The sequence below is a fragment of the Arachis ipaensis genome, chromosome B03 (genome assembly GCF_000816755.2).
Source record: "Arachis ipaensis cultivar K30076 chromosome B03, Araip1.1, whole genome shotgun sequence".
Lineage (NCBI taxonomy): Eukaryota > Viridiplantae > Streptophyta > Magnoliopsida > Fabales > Fabaceae > Arachis > Arachis ipaensis.
In genome coordinates, this window is record NC_029787.2 from 11755127 (window position 1) to 11776202 (window position 21076).

General features: G+C 36.1%; 3 protein-coding genes and 1 pseudogene across 6 annotated transcripts; 2 read left to right on the forward strand and 2 right to left on the reverse strand.

Moving 5' to 3' along the window:
* Window positions 2634-10788, forward strand: LOC107632451 (annotated as a pseudogene).
* LOC107634162 (TOM1-like protein 2) lies at window positions 11369-14084 on the reverse strand. Its single transcript, XM_016337739.2, has 4 exons — window positions 13827-14084; window positions 13201-13741; window positions 12790-13047; window positions 11369-11934 (listed from the first exon to the last, which is right to left on the reverse strand). The coding sequence occupies exons 2-4, from the start codon at window positions 13726-13728 to the stop codon at window positions 11518-11520; spliced, it is 1203 nt and encodes a 400-aa protein (XP_016193225.1). The 5' UTR covers window positions 13729-13741; window positions 13827-14084; the 3' UTR covers window positions 11369-11517.
* Window positions 15471-17485, forward strand: LOC107629513 (mitochondrial import inner membrane translocase subunit TIM22-4). 3 transcript variants are annotated; one of them, XM_016332324.2, is made up of 5 exons: window positions 15471-15641; window positions 15744-15938; window positions 16212-16396; window positions 16481-16553; window positions 17148-17485. In XM_016332324.2, exons 2-5 carry the CDS (start codon window positions 15776-15778, stop codon window positions 17231-17233), a joined length of 507 nt encoding a protein of 168 aa, XP_016187810.1. In that variant the 5' UTR covers window positions 15471-15641; window positions 15744-15775; the 3' UTR covers window positions 17234-17485. The 3 variants fall into 3 exon arrangements, with proteins under 3 accessions (XP_016187810.1, XP_016187811.1, XP_020973814.1); XM_016332325.2 differs by having other exon boundaries at window positions 15510-15641; window positions 15761-15938; XM_021118155.1 differs by having other exon boundaries at window positions 15545-15641; window positions 15729-15938.
* Window positions 17782-20142, reverse strand: LOC107629512 (binding partner of ACD11 1). 2 transcript variants are annotated; one of them, XM_021118154.1, is made up of 5 exons: window positions 19885-20142; window positions 19289-19392; window positions 19111-19183; window positions 18750-18836; window positions 17782-18661 (listed from the first exon to the last, which is right to left on the reverse strand). In XM_021118154.1, exons 2-5 carry the CDS (start codon window positions 19294-19296, stop codon window positions 18014-18016), a joined length of 816 nt encoding a protein of 271 aa, XP_020973813.1. In that variant the 5' UTR covers window positions 19297-19392; window positions 19885-20142; the 3' UTR covers window positions 17782-18013. The 2 variants fall into 2 exon arrangements, with proteins under 2 accessions (XP_020973813.1, XP_016187809.1); XM_016332323.2 differs by lacking the exon at window positions 19885-20142 and adding an exon at window positions 19585-19878.

Sequence of the window (21076 nt, forward strand, 5' to 3'; positions counted from 1 at the left end):
TTTATAAATTATAAATAAATCAATTATATTATGTATACACTAAAATTAGTCAATAATATAAACTATATGTTAAAATATAAATATATATATTAAAAATAAATTAAATCACATATATATTTATATACATATATTGATACTTAATTTTAGTAGTTAATTTTGGTTAATAAATAATATTTTTATAAATAAATAGATTAGCTTCTTATAGCATTACTTTATTCTTATTTTTTATATATTATAATAGAAGTGGAGCGTCGCATTTAATTTATAATTATTCAACTTTATATATACTTATAGGACGCAATTTAAAGAAATCAACCGAATGTAAAGAATAAAATTCAAAACCATGATCTAAAAAATTATAGTAGTAACTAGTAGTAATATATACTTTCTGATTAAGATTATGTGTTGTTTGTTGCAAGCATAAATAATCAGAAGGAGATGAAATCATGTTTTATGGCAGCATCTCCAACATCTCTTTTGCCAAAAATCATCATCATCATCTTCTTCATTTCTGTGCCGTTCGGACGATTCCTCAGCTTTAACGCTTCAACCACTTGCCTTTTACTTAGTCACTTATGTTAGCTATCTTGACAAGGAAGTAACTGAATCTGTTATTTTAACAGGATCAGTTTTTATATGAATAGCTTGATTTTGTGTACTAGTAGTCTCTATAACACTAAAATAGGATTTTTTTTCATTTATAAAATGAAATAATTAATTATTTCTTAAAAAATATATTCCAGCTTTAATTGTAGGAATACGATTTTCTTTTTTTTGGGATTTAGAGCAAGTTCGCCACACTTCCCAACAAACTCTATAATTTATATAAAGTTCGTCGCACCCCGGCGAACTCTATGATGAGTTCGGCAGACTATATAAATTGGTGGAACCATTTTGGTTTGTCCTTTTCCTCTTCTATTCTTCCTTCCAAAATTTTTTCTCTGTTACTCCTTTCTGTCTTTTCGACATCCGTAAAGTTTAGCGTGGACGATTTTCTCAGTTCCAGGTTAGTAACTAATAATCTATTTTTTTTTATCTTAATTAGAATTATTTGATTTACTGTTTACATGTTAGATGAAATTCTTAAGTATAGATTGTTTGTTGGTTATAATAATAAATTTACTGTTTACATGTTAGTTAGTTAGTTAGTTAGTTAGTTGCTTAGACGTACTTTTAAGTGTTGTTATGTTAGATAGATTATTTTATGTTACCGCTTTTTAGTATAGTTACTGTTTATTGGCTATAAACATGTTAATGAATATAAGAAAGTACATTATTAGTTAATTTAGTCAAAGTTATTAGCTTACGTTGTGGATTAGACGGTAATCAGTGGAATAATTAGTTAAGTTAACTTAAATAAGAAAGAAATTTCAGCAACAAAATTTAGAGTTGAGTTAGTTATAAATTAATTAGTTACACGACAGCGTCAGTTAAATAAGGTAAACTTAAAATTAGTAGGATTATAAGCTATTTTTCAGTTAGTTTATTTTTTTAGTAATCTAGTGTGTGATTTTGTTTTACTAGATTGTGTTTCGATAGAGCAGCAGTTATTGGATTATGAACATGAAATGTATAGATTGGATCACGTTGAGCACATTGTCGGGAGACTTGATCGAATGGTATGATTTTTTGAATTTTTCTTTTTATTTTATTGTATTGAATTAAAAGTGAACTTGCTATATTTCTTCACGATACCTTTTCTTATGAAATTAATTTTATCCGTTTGGTAGGCGCCTTGGATCTTGCACACCAGACGTAATTTGATGACACGGCCACCAGAGCAGATTAGGTCATATCTGAGACGTGCTGGGTTTGAGTACGTGGCCTATATGGTCGAGTTCGAGCACGACTGGTCGCTTGCCTCGGCGTTGATAGAGAGGTGGAGGCCTGAGTCCCATACATTTCATTTACCGTGTGGGGAGATGACCATCACCCTGCAGGACGTCACCTATCAGTTGGGACTCAGGATTGATGGTGATCCTGTTAGTGGATGCATAGGTGGGTGAGAGCAGCACTATCAGGGACGGACCATTGAGGAGTTATGTGAGCAGATTTTGGGTGTTGTTCATGTCCCAGAGGACACCAAATGGACTGTCAAGCTCACTTGGTTCCACAATACGGTTTGTGAAAAGTTGGAGCAGGATGCCACAGAGGAGCGCCTGATGAAGTACCCGAGAGGATACATCATGCAGTTGATAGGGGTATCCTCTTCCCATATACATCTGACTCTTGGGTGCATATCAGGTGGCTTCTCTTGCTGGAAGACCTGGATGCGTGTGGCTGGTTGTCGTGGGGTTCGGCTATGCTGGCATGGCTGTACCGCCAGATGTGCCGAGCCACGGAGCACGGGCGAACAACTTCTTCGAGCAAATGAAGGGCAGTGGGATGAATCCCGATGTTGTCACATGTAATACATTAATTGAAATTCACAGCAAGGCAGGACAGTTGAAGGAAGCGTATAAGTTCTTGAAAATGATGTTGGATGCTGGGTGTCCTCCTAACCATGTAACAGACACAACATTGGATTATCTGGGAAGGGAAATCGATAAAATGAGATACCAAAAGGCATCAATTTTGAGTTTAATAGATGACACTTCTTGAATGTAGTTCTCCTTTTTGGTGTTTTACCCCTTCTTTGATCACAGGCAGTGTGCTCTGTTGTTGTGAAATCACAACAACAATAATTGAAGCTCAAAGACAAGAATTCTGGTCTCAGAACAGCTCACATTTGATTCTAGTACGTGAGGCCACTATTTAGTCATGTGGCAGAGTTAAGAAGAAATTCACGTCCTGTTGTTCACCATCAAAAATTGGTTATCCATAACTTGTCTATTTCAAGCATAATACAATATTGGGGTGAGACTAGTACCCGATTCCATATGCAGGCCCGGATCCGTAATATCTTTCCCAGTGGCCAATGTGAAAGATGCCTAAAAAGTGTTTGATAATCCCCATCTGCCAAATCCATGATGCAGTGAGGATCTGTGCGAGCAAGGAGGCACACGTTTATTTTTCCCTCTGCAAGTGATTAGATTTAAACTCAATACTATGTTTAGAGTACTCATTATCGTGTGTCGTACAAATTAGAAGTAAACTTCTTAATTACCATTATCTGGATCCTTGTAATTATTATATCATTCTTTGGTTTTTGTAACTGAATATGCGAAACTGCCATTGATATAGTTACTGCTGTCTTTAGGATATAAATATATATAATATAATGCAAGTGACCATATAATTTGGAGAAGGAACTTTCTTCAGCTGCGTATGTTGACTTGAGGCAGAGTCAATGAGGATTGAGGAGAAGACAAAGTCACAAAGGTGATGTCTGGAGTAATTTTATCAACTGCATTATTTATTGCATTCCACTTTAATTTCCATTCACACTTCACAGTCTTTCTTACTTACAGCAACCATCATCAGTTCAGTTTCTAAACACAAATCAATCCATTCCTTACTTACATACACCCCCCCCTCCAATGGCAGATAGTGTGATTTCCTTTGTCCTGGCCAACTTGTCCCAATTGCTAGAATGTGAAGCCAATCTGCTATGTGGCGTGGATGACAGGGTTAGATCCCTTCAAAGTGAGCTCAGCATCATAAACGTGTTCCTCAATGTTGGAAAAAACTCAACCAAGGTTCAAAACAAGAACCTGTCTAACAGCGGAAGCACCAAAAAATAATTTTCCCACAACCTGTGCAATTAAATAGGCAACACCAAAGATACTCCAAGCAGCAAATATAATGGCAGAAATTAAATAATCAGACACCAGAATTTTAACGTGGGAAAACCCCCAAAAGAGGGACAAAAAATCCATGGGACCTAGTCCAGAAAAATCTTCCACTATCAGAATAATGGGTACACAAACAGTCTTCCTAGTAACACTAGGGCATCTCAACAATCAACAAAATACATCACCAAAACTGGTGGAATCAACATAAACCTTCCACAAAGTGGGTATCTCAAATCAGGCAAAAGAGAAGGCAATACAACAAATAAGTTATATCCTAATGTTCATCTCTACACCAGGAATAACATACTAAAATTTCATAAGAAATGGAGCAAGTTTACCAAGTCAATGTGATCAAAGTTGACTTGCCCTTTTCCTCCCAATTTCTCTTTTCTTCGACCTCGACGGCGTGCTTTCTGTTTCCTTCTTTCTTTTCTTTTTGAAAAGAGAGGCTTCCAAACTCTCTCTCCCTCTCTCGTGGCTATTAGGCTACTCTTGTTTTCTTTTATTTATTTTTTTTGATTTAATATGTCTGGGTCCCACTTGAGGTTGGGGACCCACCAACAAATCTCCCCCTCACCAACTCAAGTGGGGATAGGCTGCTCCACCAAGCCCGCCTTCTTTTTGCAGTAATCAAACTTCACTGCAGGTAAACTCTTAGTCATCATATCTGAACCATTATCATCAGTATGGATCTTCTCAAGTGCATATGACTTCATCTCAAGCGCTTGACGTATCCAATGATACCTCACCTCTATGTTCCATTCTTCCTATCACGAGTGATACTCATGCCACGGATTTTCTTTGCAGGACCCAAATCCTTCATAGCAAAGGATCTATTCAAGTCTTTCTTGAGACTTTCAATCTTCTTAGTGTCATGACCAACAATCAACATGTCATCAACATAAAGCAAGAGAATTATAAAATCACCATCAGAGAATTTCTTAACATAGACACAATTATCAGAAGAAGTCTTACTATACCCATGACCTTCCATGAAGGAATCAAACTTTGTGTACCACTGCCTTGGCGCTTGCTTCAACCCATATAAGCTCTTCTTTAACTTGCATACAAGGTGCTCCTTTCCTTTAACCTCGAAACCCTCTGGTTGCTCCATATAAATTTCTTTATCTATGTCACCGTGAAGGAATGCAGTCTTCACATCAAGCTGCTCAACCTCTAAATTCAAGCTAGCCGCCAATCCAAGCACAACTCGAATAGAGGACATCTTCACAACTGGAGAGAAAATCTCCTCAAAATCAATACCTTTCTTTTGCTCAAAGCCTTTCACAACCAATCGAGCTTTGTATCTTGGCCGTGAGACATTTTTATCCGCTTTCAACTTGAACACCCATTTATTCTTGAATGCTCTCTTACCCTTCGGCAATTTCACCAATTCAAAAGTATGATTCTCATGCAAGGATTTCATTTCTTCTTGCATGGCCTTCAACCAATCTTCCTTATGCTCATCAGACATAGCTTCCTGGTAGCTCTCTGACTCCCCAGTCTCAGTATTCATCACATACTCATGAGGAGAGTATTTCTGAGAAGGATGACGCTCTCTAGTAGATCTTCTCAATTCAGGATCAACTGATGGTTCAGGTGGAACTTCAACATCTGGCACCTCAGGTTGAGGTGTAGGTTCATCATGCAAATCATCACCATCATTATCAACTTGTACATATCCCCCATCAACAGGAGGTCTAGTGGAAGGACCAGGTTCATCATCAACAGAGCGTCTAACAGTTACTGTTGGCTTATCTGTCTTCTCAAGATCTTCAATAGTTTGGTCTTCAAGAAAAATCACATCTCGGCTTCTAATTATCTTCTTGCTCACCGGATCCCATAATCTGTAATCAAAGTCTTCGTGACCATAACCCATGAAGATACACTGCTTTGACTTTCCATCAAGTTTAGACCTTTCATCTCTTGGAATGTGAACAAAAGCCCTGCAGCCGAACACTCTCAAGTGACTATAGGAGACATCTTTCCTTCTCCAAACTTTCTCTGGAACATCACCATTAAGTGGAACAGAAGGAGAAAGGTTGATCAAGTCTACTGCAGTCCTCATCGCTTCACCCCAAAAGGATTTAGGCAACTTTGCATGAGAGAGCATACACCTTACTCTATCATTGATAGTGCGATTCATTCTCTCTGCAACTCCATTATGTTGAGGAGTCTTAGGAACCGTCTTCTCAAGCTTGATCCCATGTTCTTTACAATACTCTTCAAACGGACCCCTGTATTCACCACCATTATCTGCTCGAACACATTTCAATTTCCTTCCTGTTTCTCTTTCAACACTTGCATGAAAGTGTTTGAAGATTTCGAGCACCTGGTCTTTAGATTTCAAAACAAAAGCCAACACTTTTCGAGAATAATCATCAATAAAAGTAACAAAATATGATGCACCACCTAGTGTCTTAGCATCCATAGTGCAAACATCAGTGTGAACTAAATCTAGAACATGTGATCTCCTATGAGGTCCAGAATTATGAAATGATACTCTAGCATGCTTTCCAACAAAACAATGAGTGCAAGTATTTAAAGTTGTACCTTTCACTGGAAGGGAGTGCTTCTTGGCCAAGACGCTTAGTCCTTTCTCACTCAAGTGACCAAGACGTATATGCCACAAATCAGAAGAGGAATCATCAGCTACATTCACATCTTCTTTGCACAACTTTGCTTGCAACCGGTAGAGAGTAGTGAGACTATTGTCTTCTCTAGCAACAATGAGAGCCCCTTTGGTAATCTTGCATTTTTCACTACCAAAGGAAGTGCAATATCCCTCTTGATCTAATGCCTTCACTGAAATGAGATTGAACCGCATATCTGGCGCGTGCCTAACATTCTTCAACTACAACTTGCATCCCATGTTGGTTTCAAGCCACAAATCACCCATACCAATGATATCACACACTCCTTTATCTCCTAATTTGATCTTGTCAAAATTTCCAGCAATATAGGAAGTGAAAAATTCACGCTTCGGAGTGACATGACATGAGGCACCAGAGTCCATAATCCAAGTGGAATCATCACAGACAAGATTCACATAATTTTCATCATATGTGATAAGAACATCTTCATAAACAATAGCAGCAGTCTCTTTATCACTATCTTTACCTTTGTCTTCGTTTCTTCCCCTTGATTGTTCTCTTTTCAAGAACCTACAATACCTCTTGATATGCCCCAGCTTGCCACAATGGTGACAAATGAACTCCTTTCTTGGCTTGTACTTTCCTCTTGACTTGCTTTGACTCTCTGACCTGTCAGAACTGTGAGGCTTTCTACTTTGACTTCTCCCCCGTGACTCTGAAACAAGTGCTTCTGACTGGGCTTTGTTTTGCACATTCTTTCTCTCATATAACTCCTTCAATTTCTTCCACATCTTCTCAGCATTCGTTTCGTGTGGATACTGTGGATACACACTAAGATCAAGCCATTGCCTAATCAAAGCAACTGCCTTCCGATTCAGCTTCTTCCATTCAGCATCGGATTTAGTACCTTTGGATTTATCCCCTTCCACAGGATCATACAAGTCCTTGCTATATAACATATCTTCCATGAGGGTCTTCCAAATCGAATAATTTTGAGAATTCAATTTGACCATATTCGGTCCATGAGTATTTTCCTCCATTTAATCAGCACAGAAATAAACAACCAAAGCTCTAGATACCACTTTGTTGGAAAAAAACTCAACCAAGGTTCAAAACAAGAACCTGTCTAACAGCGGAAGCACCAAAAAATAATTTTTCCACAACCTGTGCAATTAAATAGGCAACACCAAAGATATTCCAAGCAGCAAATATAATGGCAGAAATTAAATAATCAGACACCAGAATTTTAACGTGGGAAAACCCCCAAAAGAGGGACAAAAAACCCACGGGACCTAGTCCAGAAAAATCTTCCACTATTAGAATAATGGGTACACAAACAGTCTTCCTAATAACACTAGGGCATCTCAACAATTAACAAAATACATCACCAAAACTGGTGGAATCAACATAAATTCTCCACAAAGTGAGTATTTCAAATCAGGCAAAAGAGAAGGCAATACAACAAATAAGTTATATCCTAATGTTCATCTCTATACCAGGAATAACATACTAAAATTTCATAAAAAATGGAACAAGTTTACCAAGTCAATGTGATCAAAGTTAGCTTGTCCTTTTCCTCCCAATTTCTCTTCTCTTTGACCTCGACGGCGTGCTTTCTGTTTCCTTCTTTCTTTTCTTTTTGAAAAGAGAGGCTTCCAAACTCTCTCTCCCTCTCTCGTGGCTATTAGGCCACTCTTGTTTTCTTTTATTTATTTTTTTTGATTTAATATGTGTGGGTCCCACTTGAGGTTGGGGAACCACCAACACTCAAAACATCTAAAGGGAAAACCAAAAAAGGAATTGAGAAAGAAGTTCTTAGCCAGATCAGAGATGTCGCTCACGAAGCTGAGAATGTCATTGACACCTTTGTTGCCAACGTGGCTATGCACAAGCGTCGAACCATGCTGGGGAGGATGCTCCATGCTTTTGAACAAGTAAAGTTGCTCCATGATGTTGCGGAGAAAATAGACAGCATCAAAGCCAGTGTCAATGAAATAACAGAAAACAAGATGAAACTCACCAATGTCTTTCAACAAGAAGGTGAATCATCATCAGCAAGAGAGGATGAGGAGAGGGTGCTGTTGCTGCACAAGAGAAGAAGAAATGTGGAGGAACATGATGTCGTTGGTTTTGTTCGTGAATCAAAGGCAGTGATCCAGCTGCTTAAGGAAGAGACTTCCCAGAGCAATGTTGTCTCCATCATCGGTATGGGTGGCTTGGGCAAAACCACCCTTGCCCGAAAGGTCTATAACGGCGACGAGGTGAAGTCATATTTCAAATGTCGTGCATGGGTCTATGTGTCGAATGAGTACAGAGTTAAGGAGCTTTTGCTTGGCCTCATCAAGTGTTTGATGCCTAACGCTGAGAATGATAATGGGAAGAAAAAGAAAGGAAAGAAACAGAAGGGAAGAGAGAAACCAGGTGACCTGTCTAACTTGGATATCGACGAGCTAAAGCTAATGGTGCAGAATTTCTTGACCAAGAAACGGTATCTGGTCGTCCTTGATGACCTCTGGAAGACTCAAGACTGGGATGAGGTACAAGATGCTTTTCCAAACGACAACAATGGTAGTAAAATACTCATCACTAGCCGTTTGAAAGAGGTGGAATCGCATACGAGTCCATATCCTCCTTATTACCTTCAATTCCTCGGTGATGATGAAAGTTGGGAACTCTTCTCCAAGAACGTGTTTCGAGGAGAAGAGTGTCCTTCTGATATAGAGAATCTTGGAAAACAAATGATCAAAAGTTGCGGAGGTTTGCCACTCTCCATTGTTGTTTTGGCAGGTTTAATGGCAAACAAGAGGAAGTCACACAGGGAATGGTGCAGAGTTGTGGGACATGTCAACTGGTATCTTACTCAAGATGAGTCCCAAGTTAAGGACATTGTACTCAAACTCAGCTACGACAACTTGCCTACAAGACTAAAGCCGTGCTTTCTGTATTTCGGGATCTACCCTGAAGATTTTGAGATAGGTGTAAGGTCATTGCTGCAAAAATGGGTGGCTGAGGGATTTATTCAACAAACTGGGACCAGAAATGCAGAGGATGTTGCTGAAGATTACTTGTATGAGCTCATTGATGGTAGCTTGGTTCAAGCATCGCGAGTGAACTTTAATGGAGATGTGAAGGCATGTCGCATCCATGATCTTCTTCGTGATCTTTGCATATCTGAGAGCAAAGAGGACAACCTTTTTGAGGTTTGCACAAATAATAACATCTTGGAGAGATCAAAACCTCGCAGGCTTGCAATCCAATGTGGCATGCATCGTTATGTTTCTTCAAGCAACAATGACCATTCATGTGTCCGCTCTTTGTTTTGCCTTTACCCATGAAAGTACGATTTTACCCCCAGTGAGGTGAAATGGCTTTTTAAATTGTTCAAATTGGTTCGGGTATTAGATCTTGGGGAAAATTATTGCAGCAAAGTCCCTTTCAACTTGGGCTTATTTATCCATTTAAGGTATTTAAGAATACGCTTAGATAGTGGTTTATTCGAGGTTCCGGATTCTATATCTGCACTTCAATGTTTACAAACTTTGGAAATATACAATCACAATTACTACTTAGGTGCTGTGTTGTGGCTTTCAATATTTTTGCCCAGTGGACTATGGAGCCTGAAACAACTTAGGCATCTGAATACTAATGGAATCATGATCCTCCGTGGCCACCATGGTTCAAAAGAAGAAGATGAAATTATGTGGAATCTTCAAACCATCTATTACATTACATTCAATAGACAGATTGCATGCTTGTTAGAGAAAGGAAGGTTTCCCAAGCTACAAAAGTTGGGTGTGCACATCTCCTGGATCCCCAAAGATAATGTGCATGAATTGTTGTCAAGCTTACAACGATTAAGTAGTCATCTGAACAAGTTAAAACTTTTCATTGAATGGAAGCAATATAAGGTTTCAGAGTCCTCAAACTTAAAGCACATGGAATGGCACATCGGTTGCAAGCCAATTGAATTGTTACAGACCCTGCAGCAGTTCTCAAATCTGAGCACATTGAAAGTTATAGGAGCTTTGGACCTTGCAATGTGTGATATAGAGTTTCCTCCATGCATTACAAAATTAACATTGACGGGAATTAGCTTCATGAATGATGATGGGATAAATGCCATTGCTAATCTTACTAGACTCCAACGTTTGAGCTTGCATGGAGCACTTGAATTTCATGATTCCTTTGAGATTAATTGCAGTGCCGGTAGCTTCAAACGGCTCCAGGATTTTTTGATGCTGGGGCTCCAAGTTCATAGCTAGAAATTAGGCAATGGTGCAATGCCATGCCTTCAAAGTCTGATTATCAGAAGATGTAGAAAATTGGACAATCTCCCAGATGAACTGTGGTCTTTGACTGCCCTGAGACAAGTACAAGTTCAAGGACCAAACCGAGCATTGTCTCTTGCACTACGAAATTTGGAAATGAAGGATGGATGTAAGCTCATGATTGAAGATTAGAAACTATAGAATTCAGAAACAGGGTTGTTCAGTTTGAATCAAATTTAGCCTTAACACTTATGATTATAACTGGTATTTAAATGTTATTATCATGATCAGAATCTTCTAAATGGTTATGATATTTTTCTATTTAAATTATGTTATGACTATTAACTTTTTGTACAAAAAGAGGAGGCTTGGATTAACGGTTGAGTTGTCTCTGTGTGATTTCAAGGTCACAGATTTAAATTATGAAAACAGCACTGATATAATTATCAGTGTACATTACACCTTTGAGTGTGGTCCTTTTTCAAACCTTACATTAACGCGAGATACTCGTGCACTGAGCTGCCTTAATTAACTTTTTGTGTGACCATATATGATAGTGTGTTATAGGAATAGTTCTAATATTTTGCATATTCCATTCTATAATATAATTTTATATATAATTTAGAAAATGTGATTTTNNNCTACAAAATAAATTTTGCATTGATTTATAAAGATTTATAAAAAAATTATATACTATTATTTTATTTTTATTTTTATATATTATAATAGAGGTGATGCCTTGCATTTAAATTTAATTTATGATTTTTCAACTTTATATGTATTTATAGGACGCATTTTAAATAAATCAACGAGGTTTGAAGAACAAGGTTCAAAACCATGATCTAATATATTATAGAAGTAACTAGTAATTAAGTATATAACTAATTAAGGTTATGTGTCGTTTGTTGCAAGCATAAATAATTAGAAGGAGATGAGATCATGCTTTGATGATTGGTGTTGGTTGGTAGGATCATCTCCAACACCTCTTTTGCCAAAAATCATCTCATCAAGATCATGCATCATGTCATCATGGCTCAATCCAACCCTTGAATCACTTGGCTTCCTAATCAAGGCATCATCATCATCATCATCTTCAGTTGTGTTCCGGCCGGGTGATTCCTCCGCCTCAACCGGTTGGAGTGGAGTAAATGTAGGCAGAGCAGGAGGAGCTGTAGGCTTGTTGAATTCTTGATACTTGGTTAGAACCTTTTGAATCTCATCATTCACATTCAATGCCTCAAAAAGAAGTGCTTCATTGTCTCCAGAAGTCTCAGCTATTCTTTGCACATCACATTGAGACCTTTGACACTGTTGTACTAATGAGGTTGTCAGTTCATCCTGTACAAACAAGTTCTGTTAAATAAGTGGATTTTTCAATTCAGATGGTTCACTAACGAGTAAAGGAAAAACCATGTGAACCTATATTTAACTAACGGTTTCTATTCAAATGGGATTATGCAATCAACTTCGTATTTATTTTATATTAATTATTGAACTGTTACCTTTTTGTGAAAGTCATAAGTCAATAGACTTATTTTTCCTGACTAGTGGACTTTTATTTTTCTTACTAATTTGTTTTGGATTTGAAATTTTCAGGAAGGCCTCAAAAAAAGATAATAGCAGTTAGCAATTAACATTATTTTTCTTAAAATATAACGCGAGAAAAAGATAAATAAGTCTCAAATTTTTTAATTCAAAGACACGTAAGTTTTAACTAATTGAAAATACCAAAACGTTCTTAATTTTTTAAAATACGGGATATTTAAGTCACTCTGTCTAAAATATATAACAACAAATCAGTTCCCTAAAAGGATTTAGATATCTCGTGTTTTAGAAAGTAAATGATGTTTTTGTATTCTTAATTCGTCCCAGACCTATTTGTGTTTAAAGTAAAAAGCTCAGAGATTCAGTTTACTCATATAACACTTATCTATGATAAATTTAACACCGTTTAAAAACTTACCCTACAATATTCAGCCAAATAATTAGGAATTTTTTTTTTTTTTAAAGTTCGTCACCACTCACCAATCTATTATATCATTATTAAGATTTAAGGTTTAAAATTTGTGTCTGTTATTATCATACTTGAGTTTAGAATTCAGTCAATAATAGTTATTAATGTAAATTGTATAAATGACACGCAAAAAAAGCAGCTAGTGGTGAAAATCATGAAACACTGAAAAGAAATGATACCCGTAAAAGTTGCTGGTGTGGTGAAGAAGATAAGACAGTATAGAGAAGCTCAATGGTGTTTCTTGCAACATGAAAAGCTTCCTTTGTTGTTGGTTGAGAGGTGAAGCTTCGCATGGGAATATCATAGCGAATGGGATGTGGTAAAATGATATCATCTGAATCAGCAGCAGAGGATGAACGACGAGGAGGAGGAGTGAAAATTGGAGCCAAGCTTTCATTGTCTCTCACAGGAAATCCAACACCCCTTGATTTCAAACTCTGCTCAAACAAGAGTAATTATCAAAAACAGGCAAGAGTAATTTTTTTTACTATATAGAAAAAAAATGAGTTATACAAATATTTCTCTAAACTTATTTAGTTTATACATATAGAAAAAAAAAATAAAAAATTGAAGATAGATATGTATAGCACCTTGTAAGTTTCTTCAAAAATAGGCAAATAACGAAGCTGAGTGGTTGATTCTCCCCAAGCCTCAATCATGATCAAAGCCTTGTTGCGGTTACTAGAAACTGTTAAAGGATCATCAATTAGTTTAACCATCTCATCAAGAACTCTCTCAGATGCCACTTCCATGAATCCCTTATTGTCACAATTCTTAAGCAATGCTTCAAGAAGGACCAATGCAAGGTACTGAATCCTCGGATTATTCCTCATCATGATCCTCCTCTTGATCGCCCGAACCACTTCGCCTGCGTTGATGCTTTCATGATCATTGATCAAGTCATAGATTTGAAGGTTCATAGACCAGTCAGGCTCGTCGAGGGACTCTGATGTAGCCTCCTCGACGAGCCTGTCTGCATGGTTTTGACCATGGAAAAATTCCTTTACTTTGAAGCTCATAGAACTCATTCCGGCACTCATCTTTCGACCTACTTCCACCCCACCAATCTTGAGACGCTCTCCTAATGCGTTCACTTTTTCCATTAAGTTCTCACTCATCTTCCTAACTTATCTATAAAAAAAAAAGGATATCTCAACCAAAATTATAGTTAAAATCAAAGTATTAGTCTATGATGGGAAAGAAAATAAGATCATACCTTAGCTTAATTTCCCTAACTTGTAATTTGGAGAAAGAAGAATGGATCAAGGAAATTAAAGAGAGTGAGTTGAAGAAGTGTTGGATTGTAATGTTACGTTCCTTGGGGACTCAGTCACATTTTTAATTTCTACTTCTATCAAACCTTTTTGTACGTTACATAAAATAAAACAAAACACTTTTTTGTTCAACCACTATCTATATCTCTTTGGGAAAATGACAAAGGAGAGTTCAGGGAAATGAAATGGCATATGTAATGAAATAATGATCAAACTTTCAAACTTAATAAAAATTGTTATAATTCTTTTTGGGGGAGAAGAAAAATTTGTATAAGGAAGTTAGAATAATGATGATAAAGTGGGGAGAAAGAAAAGAATTCTTCAGCTTTCATCCAAAGTCTCAAAACTTTGTCCCGGAATCAAGGAGAAAAAATGACGTGTATATATTCAGCAATTTATGTCTAAAAAATAAAAATATATTATTATTATATTGAACAACTAAATTATGGTGAGTGACAAGTTTGGATGATATTTTACAAAATGATATTTTTAGAAAATTACATGTTGATATTTTGCAAAACTACTTTATATTTGAATAATAATAATTTTAAAAAGATGACAATTGCAGCATTTCAACATAAAAGGAAGAATTTTATAACTTTTTTTTCCAATAGTTCTACTTATATTTATAAGAAAATTACTCAAATGTATTAGAATATACAAAAATAAATCTTTTTAACTGAAATTTCTTTTTGCGTTTTTTTAAGAAGGAAAAATACTCAAATAAATCCTTGAATTTAAATTGATTTTCATATATTTTTTATTCATTCATTTATTTTCTATTTTAACTAAAGTGTGCATATTTAGACTAATTTATACTATTTTTATATCTCATTTTTTAAATATAATTTTATATTTTCATTTTTTTATCNTTAATAATATAATAAAATTAAATTCATATTTTATAGAAGTTTGGTACTCTTTGGAGTTGGCTCCTGCTCCTGCAGCAGGGAAGTCGGCATTGTCCTTACTATAATCCTGGCAAACGGAAGAGACACACTACAAAACATTTAATATTGAACTGTTTGACTAAAATTACGGGCTAATATAAATTAAATTGGTGCTTTAGAGCTTTTCTCTTTTAACATATCATATCACATTTTAAATTTTAACTTTTAACAGTGATATATCAGCTATGATACACGAATACTGGTACATATACGGGAACGGAATACATCGACACACAAATTTTAAAATTTTATAAGATACAGAAATATACATATATGTGAAGCGTTAAATATTTTAGTGCCTAAAATTATTTATGGGTGAATTTTAAGGGGCTAATTTTATTATTAACTGGATGATAATTTATATTTTATAAGGTGATGAGTTCTGTAAAAATTATGATGAGAGGTTACAAGTTTTTGGACAATCGTCAATTTTAGGTATACAACACACTTACACACTCCTCACATTTTTACCACATTTTTCTTCAATTGCAATCTCTAAGGTTTAAACCCTAGACCTTTGAGATGGGGAGGAAAAGATATGCCATGATGTGAGCTAAGACTTATTGCCGAGAGGTTACAAGTTTATTCGCCCCAGTTTTTGTCATATGCTTATTTAGGCTGGGCCAAGAAACTATGGTATAGGCCCAAATTAAACCAAAAATGGCCCAAATCCGAAAATACCAAGGAGTAGAGGAAGCATTCGCACAAAAACTAGTAACGCAGCATAGCTGCAGCCACCGCCGACCCTTCTCCTCCGTCTGAATTCAGCTTCTCCGCCGCCGTTGATCACCGCTCATCAGACCACAGGCAAATCTCCTTTAGCTATAGCTTCTGTATATAGAGATTTCGAAAGTATTATTTTGCAGTTTTTTTTTCTTACTGTTGATTATGAAGTGTTTTTCTGTGAAGTCTTGGATCAATTGAAGGAGTGTGTGTAGAAAATGGCTGATGAGTCAGGAAAAGGAACTGAGAGTGTTGCTTCGAATCTGAACGAAGCTGAGAAGCCTCCGATTCAACCTCTGAGGTTGCCCACAGCTGAAGAAATTCGCGGCCAAGATATTTGGAATAACTGTGCTGTGCGCAGTGTTGTTAGTGGAGTCATGGGTATAATCGTAATCATACGCTTTTTCCAATATAATTTTTTAAGCTTTACATTTATATTAGTATAAATTTATTGCCTTTATTTTGGGAGTTTAATCAAACAATGCAGAGTCATGCCATGACAAGATAATAAAGGAGTTGAAGTGCAATTGTCAATGTTAAATATGCGATTTTGATATGCTTTAGGGTTATGATAGGGTTTGGAAGATGTTGAGGCATTGTGATTTTTTTTTTAATTTGTTTTTATTGGGATTTATATGATGATGCTTTTTTTAGGAGGTGGACTTGGCTTCTTCATGGGATTGCTTCTTGGAGCATTAGACAGGCCTCATGAAGAGATGACTGGCAGGCAGGAGTTTATATATCAAGCGAAGCAGATGGGGCGGCGGAGCTGGGGTTCGGCCAAAGCGTTTGCTGTTATGGGTTTTATATTCTCAGCTGCAGAGTGTGTTGTTGAGAAGGTAGTATAATAGAGATGAAGAGGAACATATTTTGAGCATGTCGGGTTCCTTCTTATGCCTTGTCTTTTTGATATTCTTTTGCAGGCACGAGCGAAACATGACATGACAAATACTGTTGTTGCTGGGTGTGTTACTGGAGGTTCAATATCAGCAAAAGGTAACCTTATTTGCATTCATTTCTGTCATTGAAGCCTCACGAGACATGTAAAAAAGACAGACTTGGATGCCTTGAAGTTCCAGTTTGCTTTTTATACTTTACCTTAAGAATTTAGAATATTTAGTTTCTTGACTTTTTTGGTACTTGGAAGAATGTGTTTATACATGAGAAGTGGCAACTGAAGCCTAAGGATTTTGCATTCTTAGAGTGGTAAGTTCCTAGACCTTTAGATAACCATTAAACAAAATTGTGGCTAGCCATTGATTTGAAGTCCTATCTCTAGTCTTATGCTTCTGTTTGGGAGATTGATAAACTTAGAAAGGCATTGAAGATTTCAAGCTTTGCTCTGCCTCTGACATAATCTGTAGTTGTGAACGTGCAAATTACCTTAAAAATTTAATACTAGAGTATGTTTGGTTGGAGATAAAAATGGGTTGGAAATTTCCAGGATGATCTGAAGAATTATAATTACTCTGATCCTAAATGTGGCATAAATACACTGTTTTCGTTAAGATTTAAATGTTTCTTGTTTAGTTCAAAAATCTGTGCTCTGCCTTTGTTTCAGAATGTTTTGGTGTTGCTTTGTGATTGTAGGTGGTCCAAAAGCAGCATGTGCTGGTTGTGCTGGATTTGCGGCATTCTCAGTCGTTATAGAGAAGTTCTTAGACAGGCATGAGTAGCTACCTATTGAATTGAAGTCACCCAATTTTGCATTCATTAGGCATAGTATGGATTTTCGTAGTGATAATCTTTTGCCCATTTGCCAAAGGGCTCACACAAAATTGTAGTATTTTATTTTACATTGATTATTGCTTATTTGTATACAATATCAATTGGTGGATGCATTCCTCCAATTCCAAACTAGATGTAACAAAACAATTTGGTATTAAGCAATTCAAATAGTTCCTTTAGCCTAGTGCATTCATGTACCCTATTTAGGTGTAAGGTGTATTTTGATTCTCATATATTCTTATCCTTGAGGAAGAATTGTACCCCATAAATTTTTCAACATCGTTTTGGACCTATATCAACACTCTTATGGTCTTGCTTTTTACTCAACTCTTTCGAATTTAAGACTTTTAACATTTAATTAACTATGTACCTATTTTAATCCATTTACAGCACAGTTAACATTCTCCTAACTAACCATTTACCTGATTATTCATACCTGAATATCTACTTGCATAGTAAAACACTTGAAGTCGCCACCAATGGCAAGAGATCAAGGTTGTTTAAAGAAGAGCTATAAAGCTTTATTCAGACATGCAACAACACTAAGCATACATTTGACTAATCAAAATGCAAACCCAGGAATTATTCCTGTGTTACTGTTACTATTATTACTCTTACATGTTAAAGGCTACCCATACCATACAAGTTATATCATTAAATCCTTTAATGTGTTGGTACTATATAGTATAACCCCAATTCCAAAATGTATACACTGAAATATCTACAAATCAGGGGTTCAAGCCTTGAGTTGTGGAAGGGTTAGAAGGGTGATTGGCTGTTGTTGCCTGTTGTGGTGGTTCATTTCTAGGAGGTTGAACAGCTGTGTTGGCAACATGTTGAGGTTCAGGCATGGTGGTGGTGGTGGTGGTGGTTGTGCTGTTGTGAACATCTTTATTGACTTCTGTACTGTTTTCTTGATTTTCTTGTGCTAAAACCTTCTCCATAGTTTTCTGTCCCACTTCCTCAGCAGCCTTAGCAACCTTGCTATATGCACCAGTCACCCATGTTGTCCCGGTTAACACATAACGGTTCTTCATGAGAGTTGATCCGGCAGTGCTCAGCGACTGCTCTGCCGCTGACATGGCAGACTTAGCCTTCTCGGATACTTGATACCTCTCATCCATTTCCTTGACCTTATCATTCACCAGCATCGAGCCAGCAGTGATTTTTTCACTGATACCAACCTTCTGGTCCAATGTAGCAACTTTCGACGAGGCAGTAGAAGTAAGCTGGTGCCTCTCATCGAATGACTTTGCGCGGTTTAATACGTCTTGGCCCAAAATGTAGCCCTTGGCCAGCATGCTACTCACGACATCCTCGGCTGTTAACAAACCAGATTCAGAAGTCACAGCATCTGCATTTGTGGTTCCTGTTGCCTGATCAGAGTAAAACTATGAATTTGTAAACATGGTTGACAAATATAATCATATTAATTGCCTAAGAAATCGAGGAAGCAGATAGTACAGTTGGGATTGTAGATGCAGCCGAGGCAGGTGCAACATAATCTGTAGCCAAAACTATGGTTATAGCTTGTCCAACCAACACAGCTCCCTACAGATACAAGATAGACTCAGCATGATAGAAGAGATTATAAGCGTTTTTTACTGAACATTCCATTGCTAAATAGTAGCAATTCTGGTACAAGTTATAGGAGGTTTAATAATTTGAGTATAACACAATTAATTTAGCAATGCCAATATTACTCTAGGTCTCAAAATAAAAAGATGTTAATTGTATGATCACCATAATGGATTAAAGACACATGTTGAATCAAACAAAGACTTAATAATAAGATTGGAGAGTAGGCACTAAGAAATGAATCTACCGATAGAAGAACTGCAGTTTCTGCTCCATCTGAACTATTGAAGGTAACATATGCAACTTTGGAATTATTCTCACTGAAAATTTTCAAAGCAATTGTTATATATACAAAGGGAAAAAAAGAAAGAAGAAAACAAACAATAGAAAATACAGAAAGCAGAACCAATCTGATATAAACAAACCTCTTCATTTCTATATGTTCTATTTTTCCAGGATATGTCAGAAATTCCTTCAAATCTTGCTCTCTTGCGCCTGAAGAGATGTTGCTCACTTTAACCGTTCTTGTCTGTTAGCAAACAATGCAATTCATATTCTGAAGAACCAATCATTTTCAATTTGGAGGAAAATTATCTATTGAATTTGATAACATAATTTCCATGCCAGAAAGGAAAAATATCCATGGAGTTATGAAGAGAATCGTGAAAGAAAGTACTGAAGATTAAAACAATAAAACCATATATGACACTTAGAAACTGACCGCCATAGAGCTTATTGATTATTATTTGAAGCTTGTGCCTATGCAAGAGATGAATCAATCTTCACGAAAGATGATGATGATGATGATGACGATGATGTTTTGGAAATTTGGTTATAGGAATTGGTAATGGCTATGGTCATTATTAAGGGAAGTGATAGTAAAAATTCTTATTGGTTTTATTTGATGATCGAATATTGAATGGCAAGTTATTTTAGCATTTGGAGAAGAAGCAACGGGTGTTGGTTGAGATTCATAGATACGTGGCAATGTTAACATGCGCTTCATAAAAGATGCTCTTACCAATCTTACAGCTGCACCGTTCACCTCTCCTCTTTCTTCAACACAAACCTACGAATCACACGTGGAGGGCCCCACTCCTATATAAATCACATCATAAGCTTTCGGGGGATTGAGGGAACATGCAATTTCTTGTTTGGATTTTCTAAAAGAATGACACGTACCCCCATCAATGAATTTGAACACAAATTTGTGCGAATTACGAGTTATGAGTCAAAACATAACCAATTGTGTCCACCTTCGTTTGTATCTGGTCTCTGTTTTGAGCTAACTTGTTAATGAGTCTTTTTATCTTTGATTTAGTCCATATAGAAATATAGGACCACACACATGCTCATTATTTTTGCACAGCTATGCGGAACGCTAGCTAGGCCAAGCTAGCTTTGCTCTTAAATGAGTTGTGTTCACTTCTAAGATATGATTGGATCACATGTATTTACTAATCCAGATGTTTGTTGATCTTAAACTTTATTAATCATATTGGTTCTTCAATCACTCTATTAACAATTTTCGTCACCGATTGATATTATGAAACATTAATTAACAATTTTCGTCAACGATTGATATTATGAAACATTAATTAATAACATCCCGTCATACATTATACCTAACATGTCTAATTAAACATTGACCAAATATGTTTATGAAAATCTATTAATTTAATTTTTTTTTCAATTACATAAACCCTATTCTCAATATAACCTAGCAATTAAATTCATAAATTTTCATAAACATATTTAGTCAACGTCTAATTAGACATCTTAGGTATTATCAATTAACATTTTACATCATCAATCATGGACAGAAATTGTTAATGAAATAATTAAAAAACAAATATGATTAATTCATAATATTTGAAAGACCAATTTGATTATCAAATTTTTCATGGACAAATTTAAGAAAAATTCCATCTTTTAAGAATTAATTTGCCTAGTAATCCGCCTAAATAAGCATCCATATATATATATATATAAAATTAGATATCTGCCATCAAAATTAAACTTCAAAAAAATATCTTGAAACTGAGTATTATTTTGATCTGAGAATCTCACGAGTAACAGCAATCACCAATTCACCATTTTTAAGGATATTGGTTTTTCACCAAACGAACTTCATGTAATATGAAAATATGTGACAAAATGTCGACCAAAATATTCATGTGATAGAACAAGCAGATTCGCATAGATCCTAATAA